Source organism: Dama dama, chromosome 20 (genome assembly GCF_033118175.1).
Source record: "Dama dama isolate Ldn47 chromosome 20, ASM3311817v1, whole genome shotgun sequence".
In the NCBI taxonomy this organism is placed as follows: domain Eukaryota; kingdom Metazoa; phylum Chordata; class Mammalia; order Artiodactyla; family Cervidae; genus Dama; species Dama dama.
In genome coordinates this window covers 109774314-109798466 of record NC_083700.1, presented here as the reverse complement: position 1 = coordinate 109798466, position 24153 = coordinate 109774314, and the positions used below count along the sequence as shown (strand labels likewise).

The 24153-nt window shown below is 55.9% G+C and overlaps 2 protein-coding genes across 19 annotated transcripts in view; one reads left to right on the top strand and one right to left on the bottom strand.

Moving 5' to 3' along the window:
* USP40 (ubiquitin specific peptidase 40) overlaps positions 1-5601 on the top strand; it is a 79390-nt gene extending 73789 nt beyond the window's left edge. For all 12 annotated transcript variants that reach the window (XM_061122497.1, XM_061122498.1, XM_061122499.1 and 9 more), the window contains 2 exons: positions 3386-3480; positions 3737-5601. In XM_061122497.1, the coding sequence (XP_060978480.1) occupies positions 3386-3480; positions 3737-3848 (207 nt within the window). In that variant the 3' untranslated portion in view covers positions 3849-5601. The remainder of the gene's footprint in view (positions 1-3385; positions 3481-3736) is intronic.
* Positions 5602-7850: 2249 nt separating this feature from the next.
* Positions 7851-24153, bottom strand: part of DGKD (diacylglycerol kinase delta) — a 104734-nt gene continuing 88431 nt past the window's right edge. For 5 of the 7 annotated variants that reach the window (XM_061122490.1, XM_061122491.1, XM_061122493.1 and 2 more), the window contains 12 exons: positions 23024-23134; positions 21401-21497; positions 21164-21271; positions 20228-20341; positions 19189-19323; positions 18801-18952; positions 17864-17975; positions 17691-17783; positions 16763-16882; positions 11194-11311; positions 9978-10108; positions 7851-9272 (listed from right to left, as the gene is read on the bottom strand). In XM_061122490.1, the coding sequence (XP_060978473.1) occupies positions 9171-9272; positions 9978-10108; positions 11194-11311; positions 16763-16882; positions 17691-17783; positions 17864-17975; positions 18801-18952; positions 19189-19323; positions 20228-20341; positions 21164-21271; positions 21401-21497; positions 23024-23134 (1393 nt within the window). In that variant the 3' untranslated portion in view covers positions 7851-9170. Of the gene's footprint in view, positions 9273-9977; positions 10109-11193; positions 11312-16762; positions 16883-17169; positions 17485-17690; positions 17784-17863; positions 17976-18800; positions 18953-19188; positions 19324-20227; positions 20342-21163; positions 21272-21400; positions 21498-23023; positions 23135-24153 lie in introns of those variants that run through there. The other 2 variants (XM_061122492.1, XM_061122496.1) reach the window with 2 other exon arrangements.

Below are 24153 nucleotides of genomic sequence, written 5' to 3'. Positions count from 1 at the left end.
AGGAAATGCTGGTGTAAGAGCAAGCCGCGGTGAAGCTGGCAGAAAACTTAGGCAGGGAGAAGAAATTGAAGGCCTGGAGCTGGGAAGAGAGAGGTGGTGTAGTTGTACGAGCAAAGGAAACCTCTGCAAAAGAGCACAGATAAGCACACTCAAGTCTTCAAAGCATTGACAACCGCATTTTAGATAAATTGTTTCATGAAGCAGGGGGGAAACAGGGAAAACCAGACAACTCGTTTGATGAGGCCAGTGGAACCACAACACCAAAACCCTTTTGGGTCTGACTTGAATGAAAATGCTTTTGAAGTTTTATCACTGTGTTGCTTTAGGTTTTATGCAGGTACCTATATTAGGTTAAGACATTTCTTTCATTCCTAGTTTACTCTTAAGTTCTTTTTTTTTTTAAATAATGAATGAGCACTGGATTTTTAATATTATGTCTTATTCTCTGCTTTCTCTGCATCCGTTTAACTAGCGATATGGTTTTTCTCATTTAATCTGGTAATGGAGTATTATTACATAAACATACTCTCAACACTGAGCCTTCCTTGCATTCCTTGGACAGACCTACTTTGTTGTCATTATATTTTTTGTATTAAGGGTTAATGATTTAAATCCTTAATTTAAGAATTAATAATTTGTTTTTTGACTTAGATGATTTTTTATATTAGGGACTAAGTATTCCCTTAAATTTATATTAAGGAATAAGTATTCCCTTAATCACCACTTCTGTTCTTCATTGTACAATACTAAAATATGTAACCAATATAATATGACCTTCCACCCAACAAAGAAAAGCAAATAAACAGAAATTGAAAGACAGGTAAAAGAAATTCTCAAAGGAAAATATATATGTAACATTGTTCTTAAGTACAGTTTTTCCACATTTGAAAAACTATACAAATAAGCCATTAGCTCTATTAAGAGAGTTCAAGAGGTTATAAGATCAACATACATACAATTACAAAGTACCTGGGAATACATCCAACAAAAAGATTTAAAAGACCTTTCTGGAGAGTATTACAGAAATACTGAGAGACTTTAAAGCTTCAGTTAGATACAGAATCATATCACATACCGTGTTCTGGGAACAGAGGCCTCACAATGGTAAAGATACCAGTTGTCCCACAGTTGTAAGTTCAGTATCATCACAGTGAAAAACCATGTAGATTAAAGAGATAAATTCACATGGAACAGCAGAAGGCTGAAGAGCTAAGATATTTTTAAAGAACAAGATCAGGGTGTTGCCATACCAAGAATTAAGAATGATTACAGAACTGTGGTGACTAGCTTTGGGGCAGGGCAAGATTGAAATAGAGCAGTGAAACAGAATCACTCATATAATGAAACTTGACAGGTATTTGAGGCTGCATTAAAAATGGATTATTCAATAATTATAGTCATAATTTTGATTGCATTTCCATAAAGAGGATCAATTTGTATAAGCTGTGGACCCCATAAAACTATCCACCTCTGCCCACACCTGTACAGCAATCAACATGAAGACTTCAATGTGAAAAGCATTTCAACCTTTAGAAGATACGAAAATTTTTATGACTTAGGTTAAGAAGGATTTCTTAAAGTAAGAAATATAAAGCATAATCCATAAAGAAGAGGATCAATAAATTTGACTGCAGTTGACCCTTGAACAGCATTGAGTTTGAACTGCCTGGGTCCACTTACATACAAATTTTTTTTCTCAATAAATACACAGAGTACTACAAACTGTAGTTGGTTGAGCCCACAGGTGTGGAACTGCGGATGCAGAGTGCCAGCTGTGGGTCTCAAGCATCCCAGGATTTTGGTGTCTGTGGCGTGTCCTGAAGCCAGTCCACTGTGAATTCTGAGGGACAACTGTACATTTAAAGTAAAAGCTTCTTTTCATCAAAGGAAACAATGCAAAATGAGAAGACAAGCCACAAATAGGAAAAGATAATATATCAGGATATAAGCAATAAGGACTAGTGTATCCCAAATATGTAAAGTACTTCTGCAAATCAGTTACAAAAAAGTAAGCTTTGCCCATCTCTCCCCTAGTGATCCTCTGAGTAACGCCTGGCAGTTCTCAGAAAGCAGGTGAAAAGATAGCTTCCCAGTAACCAGGGACCTGTGAGATAAAACCTGAGCCGCCAGGCCAGACTCTCGGGACTCCAGGCAGCACCAGGAAGCACCAGCGCCAAGTAAACAGCAGTTGGCAGCAGTCAGCGAAGGTGCCCACACGATGCGGCCAGGCGCTGCCACTCCAGATATAAACGCCTGGAAACACCCGTGTGTGCATGTGTGTGCGCACACGCGTCCATGCCTGCTCAGTTGGGTCCAGTGCTTTGCAACCCCATGCAAAGCATGTAGCCCACCAGTCTCCTCTGTCCATGGGATTTTCCAGGCAAGAATATGGGAGTGGGTTGCCAAAACACCCATGTTTGGGGGGAGATGTACAGAAATGAGCATTGAAGGGTTCTTTGATTTGGATTGAAGACTAACACTGGAAAGAACTTAAATGACCCTCAGAAAGGGGATACATAAAAAGGGGGGAAAGAGTATTGATGTGGCGGTAGAGAACACAGCATTTAAAGTAGATAAATCAGAGCCCAGGTATCACTGTGAAGACACATCCAAGTGTTTAGTGTGGAAAAGTCACAGGACGATCACTAACAGAGAACCGGGTAGAATGCCGAGGCTTGCTGAGGGTCACGTTCCTATGTTGTAAAGACAAAGATGGAAACAGTTGCACTGAGCTCAGCAGAGCACTTAGAGCTCTCCTGGGGAAGGCTCTTCCCACTTGAGGGTGGAGAAGCAGGGAGCCAGCCCCCTGCAGCCCCTCAGCTGGCCTGTCGGGCAGGGGAGGGCCACCGCCCCCAAGCAGTGCTCCCTCCCCCAGATCTCCATGGGGCACGTGGCTAGGAACCCCAGCGTCCCTAACCCGGGGCCTGGGAGGCCTGGGCATCGCCTCAGGACACAGGCTTTCCTCCTGCTCACGTGTTCTCAGGCGGAGTGTTGTGGTCAATGCACCCTGACAGAGACCGGCCTGTGGGAGCGGCGAGCTTGATGCTAACTCTCGGTCTCTGACCACCTACAGGTCCGGGCAGGGTGGAGGGGGCTCCAGGGCGGCTCCAGGGAGACGCTGGGAAGCCCAGTGCCGAGACGCGGCCTGCTGCGCCTCGGACCCCATGCCCGTTCACTCGGGCCTCTCGGCCAGCTCCCCCGCACCTCCGCCTGGAGCCCGTCCTGCCCCTGGCTCAGTTTGTTATCATCAAGCACTAGACTTTCATGTTACTAAGCTAGTTTATGTAAGTTTGGATATCCCGTAGGTGATTTTTTACATCCATCTCTTACATGTAGGCTAGAAAGAGGTCTAAAAACATTGCTCAGTGGTTATTTTGACATGCAGAATCTCCTGGTTGAAGACGATGATGATTTCAGTACCGTCCGAGACGACATCGGAAAGGAAAAACAGAAAGAGCTCGCCCTGGGGAAAAGGAAAAGGTGAGTGAGGGTCCTCGGCCACAGACAGGTTCCTGCTGCAACCTCTGGGCTCACGTTCCTGACCGCAGCATGGAACCCTGGTCTGCAGGGCATTGTGGGAATATCCCACAATATCTGCAGGGCATTGTGAGAATATCTGTGGCCTGTTCTCACTTGACCCTGAACGTTGGAAGTGAAATCAGGAGCCTCTCCTCGATCTTCTGGGGCCCCGGCGTCTGGGATGTGAACCCCTGACTGCCTCTCTCTCTCCCTGTAGCCGGGAGGCCCTCCGTGCGCAGAGCAGCGACGTCTTCTGTGGTGCAGAGACGCCCGCCCGGGCCCGTGGACCAGAAGCTTCTCTCTCCATCCACGTCGGGAGTTTCAGATAGCGCCGCGGGGCGGGGGAGGGGCGGGACAGCGTGGGACTCGCGGTGCTCCCGCTCCAGGTCCCCGAGAGCGGGCCTGCTGCTCTCTGTCCTGGGCAGACCTGGGCTCCACAGCCCGGCTTTGTCACCAGCAGAGGAGGCTTTCATCTCAGGCCAGGTGGCCGTGCTTCTGCCAGTTCTGTGGGGCGTCCCCTGGGGCCGGCACAGACTGGCCAGCCCCTCACCCTGCACTCGACGCCCCGCTTGTCTTTACATGAAAGACGGCTCATTCTGCACTAACTGCGGGTGAGGATGCGGCGGCACGTTGCTAATCGCCAGGCCCGCGCGTTCAAGCTCGCTCGCCCACTCCTTCCGCTGTCGAGGTGACGCTCTGTACCTAGTCCCCCAGCTTCTGACGGCTCACGTCACAGAAACGGGCTCCCAGACGGCACCCCTCCCCTTGGGGCTGAGTTAGGTCTGTGATTTTAAGGCGGTGCCTCTCTTTCCTGGAGAGCAGCCCAGGGGGCACCCTCTGGTCAGGTACGTGCTGCTGGGGCGCGGGCAGCCCCCGCCCGCCTGTGCCGTCCAAGGCCGGGGGTCCTCACGGCTGCCGTCCTGCTGCCTGCGGGGGCCGCGTGTCTCCTGTCCAGGAGCCCGACCGGGAGGCGGGGTCACGGCAAGCAGGCCTGGTGGGCAGGGGGCCAGCCCTGAGCAGCCGTGATTAAAACAGGAGAGAAGGAAAATGTGGGCTAAAATTCTTCTTAATTCGACATGGCTTAGCAGTCAGTTTAAAAGGTTTAATAGGTATCTATGACAAATAGAGCATCTGTGTTCCTGTTGATGGATTTAGGACACTGGGGTGATTCAGTGTCTCAAGCTAACTCAGGCCAAAGCAGGAACTCCGAAGAAGATAATACTTCCTCAGATCTCAGTGATGGTTTATTGCGACTGTGCTGCTAAGTACGGTTATCATCTTGATTTTACACACTTTCTTCAGCCTTTTTGGAGAAGGAAATGGCAACCCACTCCAGTATTCTTGCCTGGAGAATCCCATGGACAAAGGAGCCTGGTGGACCACAGTCCATGGGGTCGAAGAGTCAGACACGACTGAGTGACTAACACACACATCAGCCTTTTTTTCACTGATACTAAAATAGCTTTGAACTGTTAGAAGAAAGTGACACGCGTGGACTAGGGTCTCCGCCTACGACCCCGGCTTGAGGAATTGAGGGGCTGTTGCTGCACCCTAGCTGCTCTTCCAGGCGCTGACGGGACAGAGGAGTGAACGGCCGGCCTTTCCTTCCTCTGCCCTCCCCTCAGACGGTGTCAGAAACCCTCCTCTCCTCCACGTGCGCGTCATGATTTACGTGCTGGTCGGTATGGAAGCAGCTGTGTTTTAAGAAGTTGGACTTTGGCGAGTGCTTCCGGCTCTCCAGCACCACCTCCGTCTCAGGCGACTCTCCAGGGCACCTGGTGGGCGGGGACGGTGCCACAGTGTTGGCGTGGGACTGAGCGAGGCTGGCCCCGTGCCCCATCCGGGCTCCCTGTGCCCCTTCGTTCCACCGTAGCCCGACAGTGACTACCAGCCAGGAAGCCAGAGGCCCCGCTGGAGGTCACTCACCGCAAGAAAAGGTCGAGGTGCCTTGGGTGTCCACGTGAGCGGCCTGGCCTCCGCTCCCCTCCCTTCCTTCCTTGCAGTTCGGGCATGGAGCGGGGCTACCGCGAGAAAGCACTAAGATTTTGTTAAAAAATAAACTTGGATTTGTAGCCTCCTGTCTCTGCTGACTGCTTCATGTTCTGGCCTTTTCCCCAAGTGAACTTTGGATGCTAAGTCGCTGGGGTTTATGTTCAAAAAGACCAGTTCAGTACTGCTTTAGAAATAACAGAAAAGGGGGAAGAAAGAACTGTGTTTTGGTTTTAAATAAACTCAGACTCGGGAATAATTGTATTTGAAGAAACTGGAAGGGGTCTGGTTCTTTCTTTTCAGAGAAATGCAGCTGCCCATGCTGGTTGTGTTAGAGAAAACACATTGATACAGCTGTGTCACTCTCCTGGCAGAAGGAGGGACGGGGCACCGGAAGTCCTTAATAATCCGGAATCACGGCTTAGAGAGGTCAGCTCCCCCGGGACAGATGTAGCCGTGAAGGAAGACCGTCGGGGCCCTGCAGCCTGGTCGGATGGAGACACGGCCGCCGCGCCCGTTCTCGGTCCTGCCCCGTCTGTAACAGACACAACAGGTGCCTGTGGGGGCACTGTCTGCAGAGGAGGGGAGTGTGATGGCAACACCGAGGGACCCCAGCGCCCGCAGCTTGCCTCTGGGGGTGCAATGCCACCAGCAGCCCCTGAGTTACTCCCTGTCGGCCCAAGGCCTCCTTTCAGGTGCCCATAAAAGTCCTGGGCCTGACGCTCAAAGCGGGTACCCGCCCGCCCTGCCACCAGCTCTAGTCCCGAGTGGGGGCTCTGAGGGGGTCCCCCACCCTCAGCAGCAGCCCCTCCACCCAAAGCCCAGAGGCGGGGGGGCTGCTGCCCGCAGCCTCGGGCTGGGGCGGGCCCAGTGGAGGGGGCACCTCGCAGTTCCACACCAGCGGCCAGGTGACGAATAACCCAGCCCGGAGCAAGTGTGCCAAGGGGGCAGGCATCAGTCCAGCGGCGCTTCTGGAAAACCAGGCCGCCCTGAGCACTCACGCCCCAACGGTGACAGGCCCCCACGACCGCCCCGTGCAGCGCTCTTCAGAGGCCCGAACAGCCCCAGCGGTGGGCCTCACAGTGGTGGTATGGGGCCAAATCTGCACGGGTTCAGTCCCTGGTTAGGGCACTAAGATCCCACACGCCACGCGGCCAACCCCCTAAAAACCCACAAAGGCTGAGCCCTGGCTCCTGTCATCCGCGCAAGAAGGACCACAGGCTCCTGGGCCCGGATGCCTGCGTGTGACACAGGCCCCGTTTCCTCATCTGTCGTGTGGGCGGGCTTGGGGTCAGCTGGGGACCCAGGAACAGCGCTCCAGGTATGCTCTCCCGGCCCGGCCACGAGCTGCTGGGACAAGCTGGGACCTCTCTGATCCTGTGTCCTAATCTAGAAGATGTGGATACCCACCTCGTAGGATTGCAAAGAGGAATGGGTGAGTTAATATGTATAATATGTTGTATGCCAGCAGCCAGCATAAAATAACAAACGTGTCAGCCAGCAGTATCGTGATCAGCCACCACTGTCACGGCTCCGTTCCTTTCACACCCACTGCTCTAGTCATGAGTGTGACTGTGTGGTCCAATTCTAGGCAATGAGACCTCAGCGGAGGTCAGTAGATGCCAGAATTTCCAAAAAGTTTCCTTTTACCTTAAGAAGAGGCAAGAGCCAACCCACCTGTTCACCCACACTTTAGCCTAGACACGGTCACATTTGGATGTGATACCTGGAATAGTGGCAGCTATTTTGTAACCATGAGGCCTGATTCAGGGTTGGCCATGTGGGAGGAGCGTGCAGGACAAAACGAGTTCTACTAAGCATAAAAGAAAGCTTCTGGGGAGGCAACTACACATTCAGAGCGCACACAGCCCTATGGTACCCTGCCAGCCCAGTTTTCAACTCCACGATGCCAGCCCCCATCCCGCACCCCGAAAACGGGTCACAAAGTGACCTTGGGCTTGAAGAGGCAGCTCCCTTGTAATAAAGGTACTAGGACTAAACAGGGGAGTAGGAGAGCTCGGTTTGCAGTTTTATATAAAAGACATAGGAGGATAGAACATTAGCTAAGAGGACCTCTGGAAGCTGGGCTGAAGGTACATGTGATTAAGCCTGAGAACCTCAGTGGTACCCAGCCCCACCACCTTGGTGAGTTAATTCAACAGATCCTAGAACCCATACCCTGAATAATACAATGGCATTCGTTCCACTTTGCTCTTCAGCCACCACCAATTCAACCTATGTTTAGAGTGGCTGAAAAACATAATTCTGAACCCAGTTTGGAAAGATTTTTTGGCAACTGAAATTTTACATCAAAGCACAAAAGAATGATAAATCTGACGATGGAAGATCAAAAACAGGCTTGTTTTATTTATACACAGAACAACTGTATTTACAACCCCAGATGTGGCTATGTACATAGCAATACAGGAGGCATTTGCTTCCACGGTGGGCACTGTATAAATTAGGATCATAAATACGAGGGGAAGCCCCACCGGAGGGCACAAAACCTTTCCTCCAAGTCGCCAGGGATCCTTCCTCCCTCCCTCTACACTGACAGGACCAGGAGACCCCAGGGACCCCCAGGGACAGCCGCACAGCAGGGGTGGGGACGGGGACAGAAGGGCAGCCAGCCCCACGTGCAGCGAGAGACACGAGGCGGCGGCAGCAAGGACGCTGCCCCGCAGACAGGCTTCATGCAACGCCCACGTTTACTCCGCTCACTCTCACTCACTACACTCAGAAAACGGTTTTAGGTAAACAGTGTTGCTCTAATCACGGACATTACTTTGAAACACCACGCTTCACCTAAACTGATGGCTTTCCCACGAGAGGGCGCGGAGGGCTGGGGTGGGTCCCCGCCTGTGCGGTTGAGTCCTGAGAACCCCAGACCCCCAGGCGCCTGCCCACCCCGGGGCTCCCCTCGGAAACCCGGTGCCTTCTGGCACCTGGGTTCTCGCCGCCTCCCTCCTCCCAGCACAGAGGTTCCGAGGCACGGGACCCCTCGGGGCGGGAAGGAAACACCGCTGACCGGCTCACCTCTTAGGGACAGAGCGCGGGCCGAGCTCAGCGCCCGGGGCCGACCGGCAGGGGGAGCCCGCGCGCGCAGGAGCCGCCGGCAGGGCGCGCGCCGGGCGGGCCGGTCCCGAGACGGTGCCCCGCGGGCGTGGAAAGCGAGAAAGCCAAGGCGGTGAGGGCGGGGTGCGCCCGGGAAGCGCTCCCAGCTCGGCCTCTCCGCCACCCCGGGTCACTCAGGGCAGCCCCCGGACACCGCCCCCCCCCCCCCCCCCCCCCGCCCCGCGAAGGCCAGGAAGCCCCCTCCACACAGAAACACGGGCCCGCCTCGGTGCACGAGGGGACGACAGGCCACGCATCCTGGGCACGGCCGGGTCCCCGCGCCCGCGGCCCAGGAACCAGGGTTCCTCGGCCCCAGGTGGTGACTGCCCGGGCCGGGAAGGCCGGAGGCTCGGAGACGCTGGGCGCCAGGCGGGGCTGACGCGAGCGGGGTGCGACCCGGGAGGGGCGGCACGGGCGGCAGGTAGCTATGTTGTGGGTCCGGCCCCGGGGCGCCAGGCCGGGCCGAGCGGCGGGAGTAGCACCATGAGGGGCCGCCGAGCCGGCTCAGTCGCGGGGGGCGCGGGGGACGCAGGCCGTGAAGGCGGAGGCTAGGCCTCGGCGGCGGCGGCGGCGGCAGTAACGCCGCGGCTCAGCTCCTTGATGCCGCACAGGATCCGCTTCATGTGGCCCACCTTGGTCACGCCGAGGTCCTGCGGGGAGAGGGCGGCGCTCAGGACGGGCGCCCCGCGGCCCCACCGAGGGAGGGGGCACGGGACCGCGGCGGGATGAGGCCGCGAAGACTGATGCCCCCAAACCACCACCCGCGGGCGCGCGCCTCGCCTGGATCCCTGAACTGAGTCCAAGGCACCCTGAGCGAGTGCTGGGCACCCTGGTGGTGCCTGGAGGCAGGCCAGCCGCGCGGCCCCATCCAGGTGCCCTCGGCGGCCTTGCAGCCTCCTGGGGTGCGCCCGGAGGGGCCCGCAAGGCGAACCAGGCTGGGGGCCTGCACCTGCCCTCCCCGAGCCGGGGCCAGGCGCTCCACGCCGGTCAGTGGGCAGCTGGGGATGGAACCCCGGACACCGGGTCCCCCTTCTCCCCAACGGCTCTCGTCACAGAACTCGAGCTGGACGAGCAGCGGGCTGCACCCCCAAGGGGTTCACGGCCCCCCCAAGGGGGTAACGTGGGTTCACCGTGCGGCGAGGCTGAGCGCGCGGATTCCCGCGGCGTCTGCCCTGGCTCTGGCTGTGGAGCTGAGACGCCACGGCCCGGGGCCGCACCTGTCACTCCCAAATCGTTGCCCCGCGGCCTGAGAACGATGAGGAAACTGCTGGCGCTGGGGTGCAGCCAGGTCATGGGGGGGACCCCAGGGCCGCGGGGAGCACAGGCGCGCCTGCCCAGGAGACGTGTGGAAGTACCTTGAGGTCCCTCCGCTCCAGGTGCAGGAGCTCAGAGCCCCGGATGTCGTGCCGCGTGAAGATGTCCTTATACTCACAGAGACTGAGGTGCTCCAACCAGGCAGCCACCTCCTCTGTGCCCCAGAGGTGCACTGTCAGAGACGGAAAAGCACGGGCCCAGTGAGTGCCCGGAGCCCAGCGCCAGGCAGGCAGCGGCCAGCATACCCCAACATTCCCCGGCCACAAGCACCCCCAGAAGCCCCAGCAGCCGGCACCCCAACATTCCCCGGCACAAGCACCCCAAGTAGCCCCAGCAGCCGGCACCCCAACATTCCCCGGCCACAAGCACCCCAAGCAACCCCAGCAGCAGGCACCCACCACCCGGCCCCAGGCGCCATCCCAAGCCGGTGCAGAAAGGAGACGGGCTGCCGCCCTCGGAGGGGCGTGAGCAAGGCCGCGGCTGGTGTCTGTTCCTGCAGGGGGCCGGCAGCCTCGCCCCAGGAGGGACGGGTGGGCCTGCCCGCAGGTGAGGCCAGATCCCCTCGCCCTTTGAGAGGGGTCTTTGCGCCTCCGGCCCACAGCAAGAACAGAGACTCGCAGAGATTACATGGAGTCAGAGCCACCATGATTCAAAGAACCCAATTTCTGGACCAACACACAAAAAAGAAAAATCAAAGGGCGCTACCCTTATTGGCAGCAAACGCCCCCGCCTCGAGTCCGGGGTGGGGCTGCCCAGCGCCTGGGAGCCTGGGCCGAGCTTGGGGCCGACACCTGGCATAGAGATTCTAAGCCCCGATTCAGTGACCCGAGGAGAAACATCGTTTAGGGTCATTTTCTGTTGATTTTCTAGCCCGTGGCCTTGAGGGCCCAGGCTCCCGGGGGAGGGGCCGTGATCAATGGACTGATTGACGGGGGCCAGGCGGTCCCGTAAGGAAGCAGGCACAGGGTTCAGCGTGTGTCTCTGAGTGTCTTGTCACCTCTGCTGTCTCCTCCCCACCTTACACCCCCATTGAGTGCATGCAGGCAGCCTGGGGCCTGTCTCCCAGAATCCGCACCAGGAGCAGGGTCAGGGCAGGGAGTGACACGGGTCACCCTGCCTGCTGCGGCGGGAGAGCCGGGTGCAGCTCTGCAGCCACAGGCGCGGCAGTGCGGGCCGGGGCCCTGGGGTGGCCGGGGCAAGGGTAGGGGCAGGTAGCCGGGGCACCGGGGTGACCTGGGCAAGGGCAGGGGCAGGTACCCGGGGCGCCCAGGCTGCAGCGCGCTTCTCTGTTCTTGTTGTTTTTCTCCTTCTTGAACTTGGTCACCAGGCGGAATTTACCGCTGCGGCTGCGCTTGGAAAGATCCAGCATCACGTTCTGTGGGGGAGGTGGGAAATGGAGCGAGTTAGACCCCCATTTACCCAGGCTGCGTCCCCCCCTGCCGCAGACGGGCATGGGGCCGCAAAAAGGCCTGTCCTCGTCCTTTTCCTCGACTTTCAGTCTTGGACTGATCGCTCCTTTCTAATGCCTTTTAAAAGCCGTTTTGCAGAGATAAGCATCCATTTGCATATTCTGGGTTTTATTTTTTCATTTTACAATGTTTATTCATCATGTGATTGAACACCTGTGTATATACATATCACCCAGTCTCGCAGCGCTGCACCGGCAGGCTAGTCTGTCAGGGTCAGGAGTACCCTTCTAAGGAAGCTTTTCCTGCACTCTTTCCTCGCCACCCACTCCCCGAAGCAGAATCAAGGGGGGAGGGGAGTCAGAGGGACAGGGGACAGGGTGCCAGCTCGGTGGCCGCCTCCCCACTGCGCGGTCCAGGGCGTGGCGGAGCCATCGCGGCCCCTTCCCCCTGGGTCTGTGGCCCGCCTGTGTTGGTTCCCACAGAAGCTAGGGCCCAGGTCTCTGCCACTAAAGAATTCTGTGCGCTCACAGACACGTACCTGTGTCGGTCATCTGTATAAACGTAGTCACAAATAAAAGAAATTTCCTTATTTTTCATGTGTGCCAATTTCTCCCTGGCCCCACTGGCCTGGATTCTGCCTCAGAGCCATGCGTCCCCAGTGTTTACCTGCGTCCCCGGTGTCTGCCTGCTTCCGCAGTGTCTACCTGCGTCCCCGGTGTCTGCCTGCTTCCGCAGTGTCTGCCTGCGCCCGGTGTGGTCAGACTGTGCAACTCTAGGACGCACTTGCAGATCTGACGGGGACGTTTGCTCACACTGAAAAATCCCCACCGGGCTTTTCCCTGGAATTGCACCCACACTGGCCAGAACTGGACGCCTTCACACCCGGTCTGCCAGGACCCTGCAGCTTCATCACACCCCTGCATGTCATCTTCATGGCCTTCTTACCAAAGGCGTCTTTATTTCACACAAACTTTAAATTTTATAAGGTTTCTACCAGGAAAGAGACCTCTTACAATGACATTTTCTAGTCAACGACTGTGAGCTATTAAAAAAACTTACTTCTACACATTTCTTACCCTTGGCAAAATGATCACGTATCCATTCTAACACGGCTGCCCCATGGAAGACCTCTAGCCCCCAGCGGGCCGCCACGGCCATGGGCTCTCCTGTCCCAAGATAAGCGTCCCCTTACGCCTCAGGGGCTTCCTGTAGGACTGGTGGGAGGCAGCTATTGTCCACAATCCAAACAAAATCCTATTCCTGACTCTGTAATGTCTTGTTTTTAAGGCAAACGTGGGTTTTATTAAACTTACTTCCAACTTTTAAAAATAAGGGTATTTTCTTCCATTGGTAAGACAGGGAGACTAGTAGAATGAGGCCAATTATTGACCTGTCATTTAATCTCCACCTTTTAAAAGCAAATTTCAGACATCAAATTATTCTGCTCATAAACACTTCAGTACACAACTCTAAAAGACAACGCTACTTTTTTAAAAACGTAATCATGGCACCATTATCACACCTGACACCATTCACGTAGCTCTAATGAATTCATTTGTATCAGACCTCCCCAGCTGTTCCAAAAGTGTATCTTCAATGGTGGGTCTGTCTGAATCGGGGCCCTAGCAGCGTGCAGAGGGGACACCCAGCTCCTGGGCTCCGCATCTCCTGTCCTTCCACCTGCAGAGAGACAGGCGTCTGCCTGGAGGACAGGATGTCTCCCTGGCCGCCTCCTGACGGAAAACGGCCCTTTGACCCTACACGTTCCAGCTAGAATTCTTTTATAGAGAATTTCTTTCATCAGCAATTTTAAGAAAGAACTTTTACGGATCTACTGATAATATTCAAGCTTGGAATCCAATGTGCTGGTTTTTAAAAAAGGAAAATGTTTGAAAGTTCTGGAGATCTGTTTCCTAACGTGAATATACTCAGCTCTACTTGAATTGTACACTAAAAATGATAAAGATCCTAAGTTATGTGTCTTTTTTACCACAATTTAAAAAAGAAAATGAACTGAGGTAATGGTCCATCTTTTTCTAGCTTTGACACTGTCTTATGTACAGAAATTACATATTCTTTGACAAATTTTTCCTTTGGAAGTAAAATTTACTTTTTCAAGTTGTTCTATGGCTATTCTTTTTACAATATCTTGAGATCTAAATTTGTGTAATTTAAATTTTTTTCTGAAAAATCAAAAGGCTTATAGAGATGCTGAGATTCACTGGCGTTCCTTCATGGATGCTGGAACTTGACTGACTTTCGTATCTGCTGCTCTATCCCCTTATCACTGCACTGTGTTCCTTTTCCCCCCAGATTACATTTGCCAGAGGGTAGTTTATTTTGCTTTCGTTTCAAAGAACCAACTCAAAGATCTATCACTGTTTTTCCTTTTCAGATAAATGATTTTCCTATTTTTATGTCAGTAGAATTGTGGTAGCTGCCCATTCACAGTTCCCTTTGCCCTTCATACTTCACCTCTTTGCCCCTTGCATGGGTGGGATAAGCCAGTCTGGAATACGATCAGATTTTTTAAATGTGCTATGGACAACAGGAAAGAAAGCAGAGTCCCTCTTTACAGAGCGTAAAATCCTCTCTATAGAGAAGCTCAATACATATCTGTATATAAATTCTACATACACATACTCTATCAACTTTCTTTGTTCAGATGTTGTGATGTGGTTAGTTTCACCATGATTAATCACGGACTGATAGTGAGAAGTCACACTACAAAATTGGGTTTCTGACATTTCCTATTATTTCAAGAAGTTTTATCTTGACACAGTTTATGTACATAAATTAAGATTAAAATTTTGGGGGTAATCACTAAAAGAACATGCAGAAGAGCATGTATTTCCAAACTAGGAGAGGGGATAAACAGAACCGTGTGGGAAGGAGAGACTCATCAAAAAGGAGAAAGGAAACAAAAACTGGGACAGACGGCACAAAAGATGGTAGAAACGCGTCTAAACGTGGTAATCAGAGTAAACGCAGACAGACTGAGTCTCCTATTAAAACAGGACACTGAATAAAACTCAAACTCAGCAATGCTGTCTGTAAGAAAGATACTCCAAATAAAGCTTGAAAGTATGAAAAGAATGTCAAACAAGTAGGCTTGAAAATAAAAGATTTAGTAAAATAAAAAGATTTAGTAAAGGTCTTGTTATAATGATGAAACCCTAAATGCACCCAATAATATAGCCTCAAAATGCATAAAGCAAAAATACACAAAACCACATACAAAAAATCAAGACATCTACACTCACGGTCAGAGTGTTCAACAGTAACTCACAGATCAAGAAGACACAAAACCAAAAACAAACAAGAAAAAAACAAACAAAAATACCTCAGTAAGGACTTAATGATGTGAAAAATACAACTGCATACAAGGGACATTTATAAAAACTGACTATCTATTGGGCCATAAAGTTAGTGTTAATAAATTTCAAAGGACTGGTTATATACAAACAACTGCCTTTGAATAGTGAAATTAAGTTAAAAATAACAAAAAAAAGTATTAGAAAAAAATTTCATCCATTGGCAAATAAACAACACACTTTAACTCATGTAAATGCTATATTAGCATATGATTTTATCATTACTTTAATCATAAGTTTATTTCAGAATTATATGGTATATAACAATATGATTGTTAGTTTTTACCAAAATAAAGTGATCCTCTATAACTTACTGCCTTAGGTATGCAATTCTGTTTTTATATTAATATTGTTACTTTGCATTTTTTATCATTTTCTTGAAACTGCTTTATTTTTACTCTTTCTGGGTAATAATTTTTCATAGTGTATAGAAGAGAAAACTGGGCTCCTGTGATCAGTATTTACTCAGATTTTTTTTTAACACAACCTAAACAATAATTTGCTTTTAAAAGGAAAAGATATATTATTTTCTAACTTTTATGCTATTAGCTTCATCTTTACTAGTTCCTTTATTTCCTTTTACAATACAGACGGTATTTTGTTTTTGTCTTTTGTAGTGATTCAGAAAGATATAAACCTTTTCAATTTTACTAGAAACTACCTTTAAAACTTAGAGAAGTGAATGGCTACCCACTCCAGTGTTCTTGCCTGGAGAATCCCATGGACAGAGGAGGCTGGCAGGGTACAGTCCGTGGGGTCGCAAAGAGTCAAACACAACTAAGCGACTAATACACACACACCTTTAAAACTATTTTTAAGTTTTTAAAACATAACTGATTACCTTCCTTTAATTAGTAACGTCAAGAGAGTCTTTCACCTCCTTCCACCACAGGAGAAGGCATTTAAAGTGCTCCGCTCCTCTGTCCAAGTCCTCCTTCCCTGCTTCCCCCGCAACTGCCCACCCTGCACGAATCACAGGCTAGGCTGTGGCCGCATTCGTTAAAAATTTTATATTATTATTTTTAGTAATTTTCTTTTGAATAAGTAACTATTTAGCAAATTTTGATGAGGCTGGCTGGGCCTTCTAAACCAGAGTGCTCTCCTTGAGCTGCTGAGTCGTGTTTCTCAGCTGAGAGGCCTCAGCCAGCTTTCCGCGCGGGGTTTGCACTTGTCCACCAAAGCCTGCCCGTGCGTGAGGAGCCTGCACTGCTGGCCTGTCCCCTGGCCCACGGCTCTGACAAGCGAGGCCAACAACAGGGTGTCTGACGTTCAGTGCCCAGCAGCGCCTCACCATGTGAACTTTCTCCTGGCCGTCCCTGCTCTATCCTCGGGAGGACGGCCTCTCGGGTTCGCCTCTGTCCAGGTGCTGCCCCCAAAACCACCCCCACTGAGCACCTCTCCTGGGCCCACGGCCGCCTCGCCTGCTGCAGGAGGCATGGCCCCGGGACACGCCCAGGGTCCCGATGTCCCAGCTGTAAGGCCCACGCGAGCTGGGCTCCCTGAACACACGCAACAGAAGAGTGCCACCGGGAGTGGAACACGGCGGCCCGCCCCTGCTGTCCTCCAAACACACGTGAGACAAGTGTGACCGGGAGTGGAACACGGTGGCCCGACCCTGCTGTCCTCTAAACACACGTGACACAAGTGTGACCGGGAGTGGAACACAGCGCCCCGTCCCTGCCAACAGACACCCAGCAACTTGCAGGTCAGCCTGGCAGCGTGCCTCCACGCTGGGGGCGCACAGTGGGGCCAGGCTCAGCCTTTCTACCTGCCCCCTGGCCCATCCCATAGTTCTGTGTCCGAGGGCAACTTGTGCCCCAGTCCTCGAGGGTCATTCTCGACAGCAATTCCCAGCTCCTTCCTACCTGCCCAAGTGGTCTCCACGCCCTGAAGGCATTTTAACAGAGAGGCGTGTTTACCAGGGGCCAGATCAGGGGCTGCAGGACCAAAACCATCTTCACCCCGAAGCCGCAGAGGGACTCGGGCGCAGAAGGGACAGCCCCGTGTCCGGGGACGCCATGCTGGAGCCCGAGACCCACATACCTCTTCGTCACCAGGCTCCACGGGCTGGCACAGCCATGGCGTGTCCGCCAGCTTCCTGAGCTGTTGGTCCATCTCGGCGAGGGCAGCTGTGAGCCGCTCCTTCTGAGGGGGATCCAACTGCTGCTCCAGGGACGGAGGGACGGAGGGAGGAGACACAGCGGTTACCAGCAGGGCGGGGCCGCAGGGCCCACGCAGACAGGGAGCCTGGCCCAGGGCCGGGCCACTCTCAGAGAGCTCTTCTAAAAGCTTGCCAGGAAACGGAGTCACAGAGCACCCCTGAAGGGCCAAACTCTGAGCCTCCGCTTGTAAGGAGTGCCAAGTGAGAGAATTAGACTCTCCTCTCATAAGCAATGGGGCAAACCAAGCTCGTCTGAAAATCCCATCAGCAGGGCTCACAGGTCACCTGCCTCAGCTTCCTCGGGACCCTCTCTCTGAAGCAGGGACCAGCCCGCCTGCACCAGAGCACAGACAGTGTGCGGGCACAGAGGCAGCCCCAGGAACGTCAGGACAGCGTGGAAGCTTGGAATGAGAGTAGAGAGTACGGCCTGGACTCCTGGGGCGATTCTGCAGTGACTTCACCTCCTTGACCTTCCACACCTTCATTTCTTTCAACAAGAAGGCTGGTTGGGCACTCTGAGGTCTGCCCTGTTCTAGCTTCTGTGATTCGACAGAAGTCCAGCTGGGTGCCTCCTCCAGGGCTGGGTGAGGAGGGGCGGCAGGGTCTGTGTGCCGGGGAAGAGGCCTGAGGACACAATGCCGTGCACGGCGCAGCGGGGCCCTGCCACCCTGGAGGGGGCTTGGCGAGACGGGCCAGAGGGTCTGAGCATCACGCAGGGCCAGGGCAGGGCCCTCTGAGGAGCCCCCACAGGCGGGAGCCCCGCACAGAGCCGCGCAGCCTGTGTGCGCCGCGGGCCGGCCCCTAGCTTACCAGGGCCAGCCTGCCCGCGAGCAGCAGCTCCGTCTCGCTGCGCAGGGCTCGGACGTTATTCACCATCTCCAGGACGAGGCTGCAGCTCAGCCCCTGAGAGGAACCAGAACAGAACCATGGAAATGGCCCGAGGGCTGGCGGGCGCGGGGGCGGGGGCGGGAGGGCGCAGGCACCTCTGCGGCTCTGGGCTTGCCGTACACTCGGTCCATGGACTTGGAGCTGGCGTTGACGGCGTGGGCGAGCTCCTGCTCCACATCCCGGTGGGACTGCGCTAGCTCCCGGATGCTGGAGAGACAGACACGGCGGCAGGCCTGTCACCTCCTGACCGATGGCCGGGGAGGCCTTAACCGGGAGATCTGACGACAAACTCCCAAGCTTTTGTGGAGACTCACCCAAGAAGGCAAGTGCCCCAAAAGGACACGGAGGCCTTGTGAAACCTCTAAAGCAGGAAGAAGAGGAGGAGGAGGCCAGGAAGGGGCCAGAGAGGCCCGTGGGGGGGGGGCGCTAGGCCTGCACGCAGCCTCAGAAGGGAGGGGGAGGGGAGGGGAACGGAGTCCAAGGACAGAGCCAAGGGGCTAGGGGGTGTGGCAGCTGTGGGCACAGGCCACCATGCTGCTGCGACCGCGCCCGCGTGAGGGGGGATGCGGTGGGAGCCTGGGCAGCAGGCAGAGCAGTGACCGCCGCGCGGGAAGGTCCACAGTGGCTCTGGGGGCCGAGAGAAGGAAGCACCTTTGGCTGTTGTCTTTTTTTTTGTTTTTAATATTTACAAGGTTTGCTTCCTAATAGCACACCTGCTCTTCGGCATGAAGTGAAGGAGGCAGTAAGTGGACTGTTCTTAAGAATCCAAGACAGCTTTACAGTCCAGGTAGCGGGCCCTGAAAATGCCTGTGGGTCTGAGGCTTCCACGTCCTTAAGCCCCAAATAACATCTACAAGACCATCAGTGACAACCGCACAGTGCACAGCGAGCAGAACCTGGCCGGACAGGCCCAGAGAAGGAGGAGACACGGAGGACGCCCGGGGACGCGAGAGGAGCGTCTCAACACCCGCGGCCCCGCACGGACCTGGGGCCTCGCTGGGGGAGCTGACCGTGGAAGGAGGGGGCACCCACCTGTGGATGAGGGCGCCCGCCGCCCGCCCGAACTGGTCCATCTGGGTGGCCTCCTCCTCGGACAGGATCTCCGGGTGCAGGGAGAAAGACGGGGCCCGGGGCAGCTCGCACTTCTGCTTGTCCTCCCAGGACTTCAGGGTGTTCTCGAAGGCCTAGGACACGGGGCCAGGATCACACACGCTCCCGCGAGCGCACGTCCAACAGCCAACGCTGTTGGAGACTCGCGGAACGAACCCCGGACAGGGACGCAGATGCCTGTTTACTCTGGGGCAGAGGGCACGGCCCTAGGAATCCCAGCCCCGTTCACTTCATCTGGGGGAGAAATATGTCAATTCCTGGAATCGAACGCTCAGGCGCCAGGTCCCCCCCAAGACAGGCACCATCTTACCCGATCCCTGGTGAGGGTCTGCGCCCGGTTCTTGTGGACGATGCGGATGTACCCCGGGGGCTGGACCCAGGCCTCTCCGTCCACCTGCACAGGCACGCCCTCGTCGCCCAGGATGGAGATCTTCACCGTGCGACACTGCGAAGACCACAGCCTGCTCGAGCACCGAGCCGACCAGGAGCCACGCAGGGCCAGAGGGCCGCCCTGCCCCACAGCTTGCCCCGCGCCTGCCAGCTGACCTCCAGGGCTTCCGGGCTCAGGGGATCCCCGCCTGGGGTGCAGCTCCTGGAGCCCCGGGCCGGCCCTGCCCCGCCCCGCCGCCCCGCAGCCAGGGCACCCCGTGTTCATGACCGCTGCCCTGTGGGGAACTCAGTGCTCAGACGCCAGCACCGGGCCTCAGGCGGGGACATGCCCAGAGGTGCTGAGTCCCTGGGCACGTGGGGACCCACCCGAGATGAGGCCAACTCCCAGCGAGGGGTCCTCTTTTCAACAGAAAGTATTGCCGAGGCATTAAAACTGTGACATCCACGCAGCCCACGGCAGAGACAGAAGGGACTGGGGCTCAGGGCAGTGTGAGAACCCGTCTCTGTGCGTGAGGACATGGCCCCCACACCGCCCAGACAGACCCTTCCCAGCCCGTCACCAGAAGCTCCCAAGGGGGACCCTCCCCATCTCCCCCCATAGTGGGGCCTCAGAGCGGCCGGGTGAGGACACACGCTCAGCCTCGCTCCTGGACTCAGGCTGAGGCTCCCGAGAGCTGCAGGGCTGGGCCGCGGGCACCCAGGCCCACCTCGGCTCACCCCACCTCAGGAGGAGGAGGGTGCTCCAGGGTGCAAGCCAGCCCCAGTTTGGAAAGCATGTTTCAGAGGTCCAACACGGCAGGTGAGAACAGGCTCTGGACCGGGAGGCAGCTGGGTGGCCCGCTGTCCAAGGTTCTGCACCCAAGGTGCCCACCTGTCTCGGGAGCGTGGGTCTGGGCCAGGCCTTCCTCTCCTCCCAGCACCCAGGCCCCCCTCCCCGGCTCTAGGACCCCAGCCAGTACCTGGGCGATCCGGTGATGCTGCAGCTTAATGACCCGGGAGACAGCCATCTGCATGCTGCCGAACACCGCAACCACCTCCAAGATCTTGTCGTCGAACGACGGGGCTGCGAAGGTCTGCAAGGGCCAGTGTCAGAGCTGACCTCTGCTCCTGGCCTGAACACGCCCCCACACACAACCTCCTCTCTCCGGAGGCCGCTGCACCAAAAGCCAGACGGGCCCACAACAGGGAGCCACTGTGGAGGGGTCTCCACTCCAGACCCGGAAGGCAGCAGCCCAGATGGCGCGGCAGGCCTGCCTGCCCCTCACACACGTGGGGCCTCGGGCACGTGACTGCCTCTTCCTGGGTTCCTGCTTCTGTAAAACGGGGCTGACACCGGTACACTCCTCCAGGGTTTCACGAGGGCTGTGCACTCGGGCACCATGCTGACAAGCGGGACCGGTGCAGCCACGACGGCAGCTGGACTGTCCGTTATCAGCTGCCATGCGCTGAGGGGGTCGGCCCTGGCTGACACCGTCCACACGCCCATCCGTGCCCCCAAGGCTGGATTCCAAACGCCTCCCTGCCTCACGCAGCCCCAGGGGAGCGCGAACCTCTCTGCGCGCTGCCCAGGGTGCCCACCATCGGAGAACGTGCTCCCTCCCCCACACCAACCTGACCTGTCCAACCTCTAGCCACCCTCAGGCCTCCGTGCCGATGTCCCCTGCCCCTGGACGCCCTCCCAGATGACCCCCAGAGCAGGTCCGGGCCCAGACTCCAGGCCACACCTGCGACCACACCTTACTGGGGCGGGGGCGCTGTCTCACTGCCCACTGCACCCCTGCGGCCAGCTCGGGGGCGCTGCCCCGTCCAGCCCCCAGCCTGCCCAGAGAGCAGCCCTGAGCAGGAGGCTCCGCCTCGGCTCCCAGGCCCGCGCCGCCCGGCACCCCCGTACGTACGTCATCCTCCTTGGTGCCCCCCCAGAAGTTGGTCCCTCCGGCGTAGCTGGGGATGTTGAGGACAGCGATTCCCTGGAGACTCGGGAGGGGGATGGGGCGCCCGTCGCACTGTGCAGGGGGGGCGCGGGAGGGGAGAGGAGAGGCGAGAAGAGAGCGCCAGCGTCAGGCGGGGCATCCTCCCCGGCGCCCCCAGGGGCCTCACGGCTCAGGCGTGGGGCTGGGGTGCTGCCCGCTCACCTCCAGTAGGACCTTCTGCTCCAGGTTCTTGTAGGTTCTGTGTAGCAACTCTCTGGTGCCCAGGACTCCGTACCACATCATGTTTTTGGTTCGACTCCTGGGGAGGAGAGCACATGGCCGGCTGGCAGTCACCTCCTCACAGCCGGTCACACCAGGCACGCGTGCCCAGCGGCGACACTGCACGAGGAGGGACGTGACTGTGACATGCCCGTGTGAGACGTGCGAGAGAGACGTTCACTGACATGAAATCCTACTTTTCAAAAGTAACGCTCCCAAGAAGTAAGCCTATCCTTAAAGGTAAGGTATCACAGAGCCTCACAAAAAACGTGCAAATCACATTTTCCCAGCGATAAAATTACGCTTGCTGTTCAGTCGCTGTCATGTCCAACTCTGTGACCCCACAGACGGCAGCACGCCAGGCCTCCCTGTCCGTCACCAGCTCCCGGAGTGTGCACAAACTCATGTCCACTGCGTCGGTGACGCCATCCAGCCATCTCATCCCGTCGCCCCTTCTCCTCCTGCCCTCAGCCTTTCCCAGCATCAGGGTCTTTCCCAACGAGTCAGACTTGGGAAGTGCGGGAAAGCACAGAGGCACACCCGTGAATCCCACGTGTCAGCACTGATGGGAAACGCTCCAGCGTGTGTTCTCGGTCCTTCCAGGAACTTACAGCTGAGACAGCAGAAACCTGCACTTCACCCCATGTGGAGGGCGCCTCCTCAGGTCCCGGGCACGAATGACCACATCGGGGCACCTCCCACCAGGGGTCGCTGGTCAACACCTCTGATGGGCTGCCTTCCGCCCGCACTTCCGGGCTCTATAACGCGCCCAGCTGTGGCCCTTGGTAAAACACCCCTTTGCCAACGTTCCCCTACTTCTTCAAGCTAGATTTGTAGAAATGGCATCTTCTCAGTGGGTCTTCTCAAAGATGCAAACTCAGGTGAGGTTATACCAGGATTCCAAGTTTCTAAAAACCATGCTGCACATGGCCTTGCTCCTTCACCTGCTTTGTTCTGCTAAATGACATGCATGCTAATAATGCCTTTCAGTTGTCTGGACTAAGGAGGGTGTTTTCATGTCATTGGGACTCAGTTATATGCTGGGTGGCAGGGATGCCCCTGGGGACATCTGAGCCTTTTTCCGACCCTTGAGCCCCAGGGCGCCAAGGGTTTTGAGTTCTCATGACTGGTCCGGTTCTTCTGGGAAGGGGCCCCTGTCTCTGCTTCGATGGCTGTTCTCCCCCAAACTCCACACCAGCTCCTCTCCGTCTCTAGTTCTGGACCGTCACAGTTGAATGGTCCCCACCAGGCGACGGCCACCATGGGGAGGGAGACACCAACCGCCCTCCCCCCTCGGCTGGGGGAGAGCCTGAGCGCCCCCAGGAAGAGCCCTCGGGGCTGCCCCGCCAGAGAGCCCGAGAGGGGGCAAGCCCTGACCCCTCCTGCAGGCGCCCCGGGGCTGCCCGCTGCTGTGGCCATGACACGGAAGCGCCTGCCTTCCGGAGAGGGGCTCAGGCTCTGGGTCTGGGCTCTGCCTAAGTGCTCCGCGCCCCAGAAATAACCCCATGGCTGAAGGGGGACACCGGGGCCCACGTCAGGACGGGCGTGCGCAGGGCCAGCACCCACCTGCACTTCTCCGGGTGCTCATCACGCTTGTTGTTGAAGTCCAGGGAGATCTTCGCATCCAGGCCGATGCCAAAGTAATTGTTCATGACACACTTCTCCGTGTAATACTCTCTGCAAAGGGGGGTTCAGGCCAATTAGAACAGCCCTGCGGACCGGCCTCTGAGGGTTTCTTCCTGAGGACAAAACAGCTTTCGGAGGGCAGGGGACAGTGTGACCAAGGTGCAATTCCCATACCGTAAAATCTACCTGTTTAAAAGGCCGAACCCAATAATGACTTTCATGTATTCAGAGTCACTACAACCAACATCAGAACAGTTCATCCCCCAAAACAAAATCCACAGCCGTGAGCCATCGGCCCCGGAAGCCCCAAGGGCTTTCTGTCCCTGCAGTGGTACTGCAGTTCTGGCCAGCTCCCAGAAACGGACTGACACGCGTGCCGCCCTTTGTGTCTGTCCCCGTCACTGCGCACGCCTGCAGGCCGTGAGCACCGGGCTCGCCCAGCACGGTGCCTCAGCCAGCGACGGCCCAACCGTGGCTCCCATGGGACGCGCTCCATCCATCCATCCGCTCCCCGCTGTCGGACATTCGGGATGTTTCACTTCTGAGCCCTGACTTGTGGACACTCAGACCCACGCTGCGGGGCGGCAGTGTTCCTGTTTCGTTTTTCCCAGGAGTCACCCCAGGAAGGGACCTGCCGGGCCACGTGGAAACTGGGTTTGGAGGCCACGCCTGACTCTCCTGACAGCAGCCGCACTAGCTCTCCTCACCACTCCAGACACACGTGTGGGCACCTTTCAATCCCCTGCCACCAGCCACTGGCTGCCCAGAACTTGCTATCAGCTGGCAGAAAGGGAAATCTAGGCCCTTCAAAATGCCACGTGCCCTGCAATGGCCTCTATACACACAAGGACAAGCTGCATGAAAGCCCGTGCTGCCTTTAGACACTGGGCAGAGGACACGACAGGCGGGGGGCAGAGTCCAAACCCAGGACAGCATCTCCCGGGGAGAGTGAGGGGCGTCCAGCCTGGGACCTGCACTGCTGGGGGAGCGGCGGACCTTCAAGGAAGGCAACGCGGTCAGGAGGCAGTGCCCACATGGGCCAGCCAGGCCCAGAGAGGACTCCCGAGAAC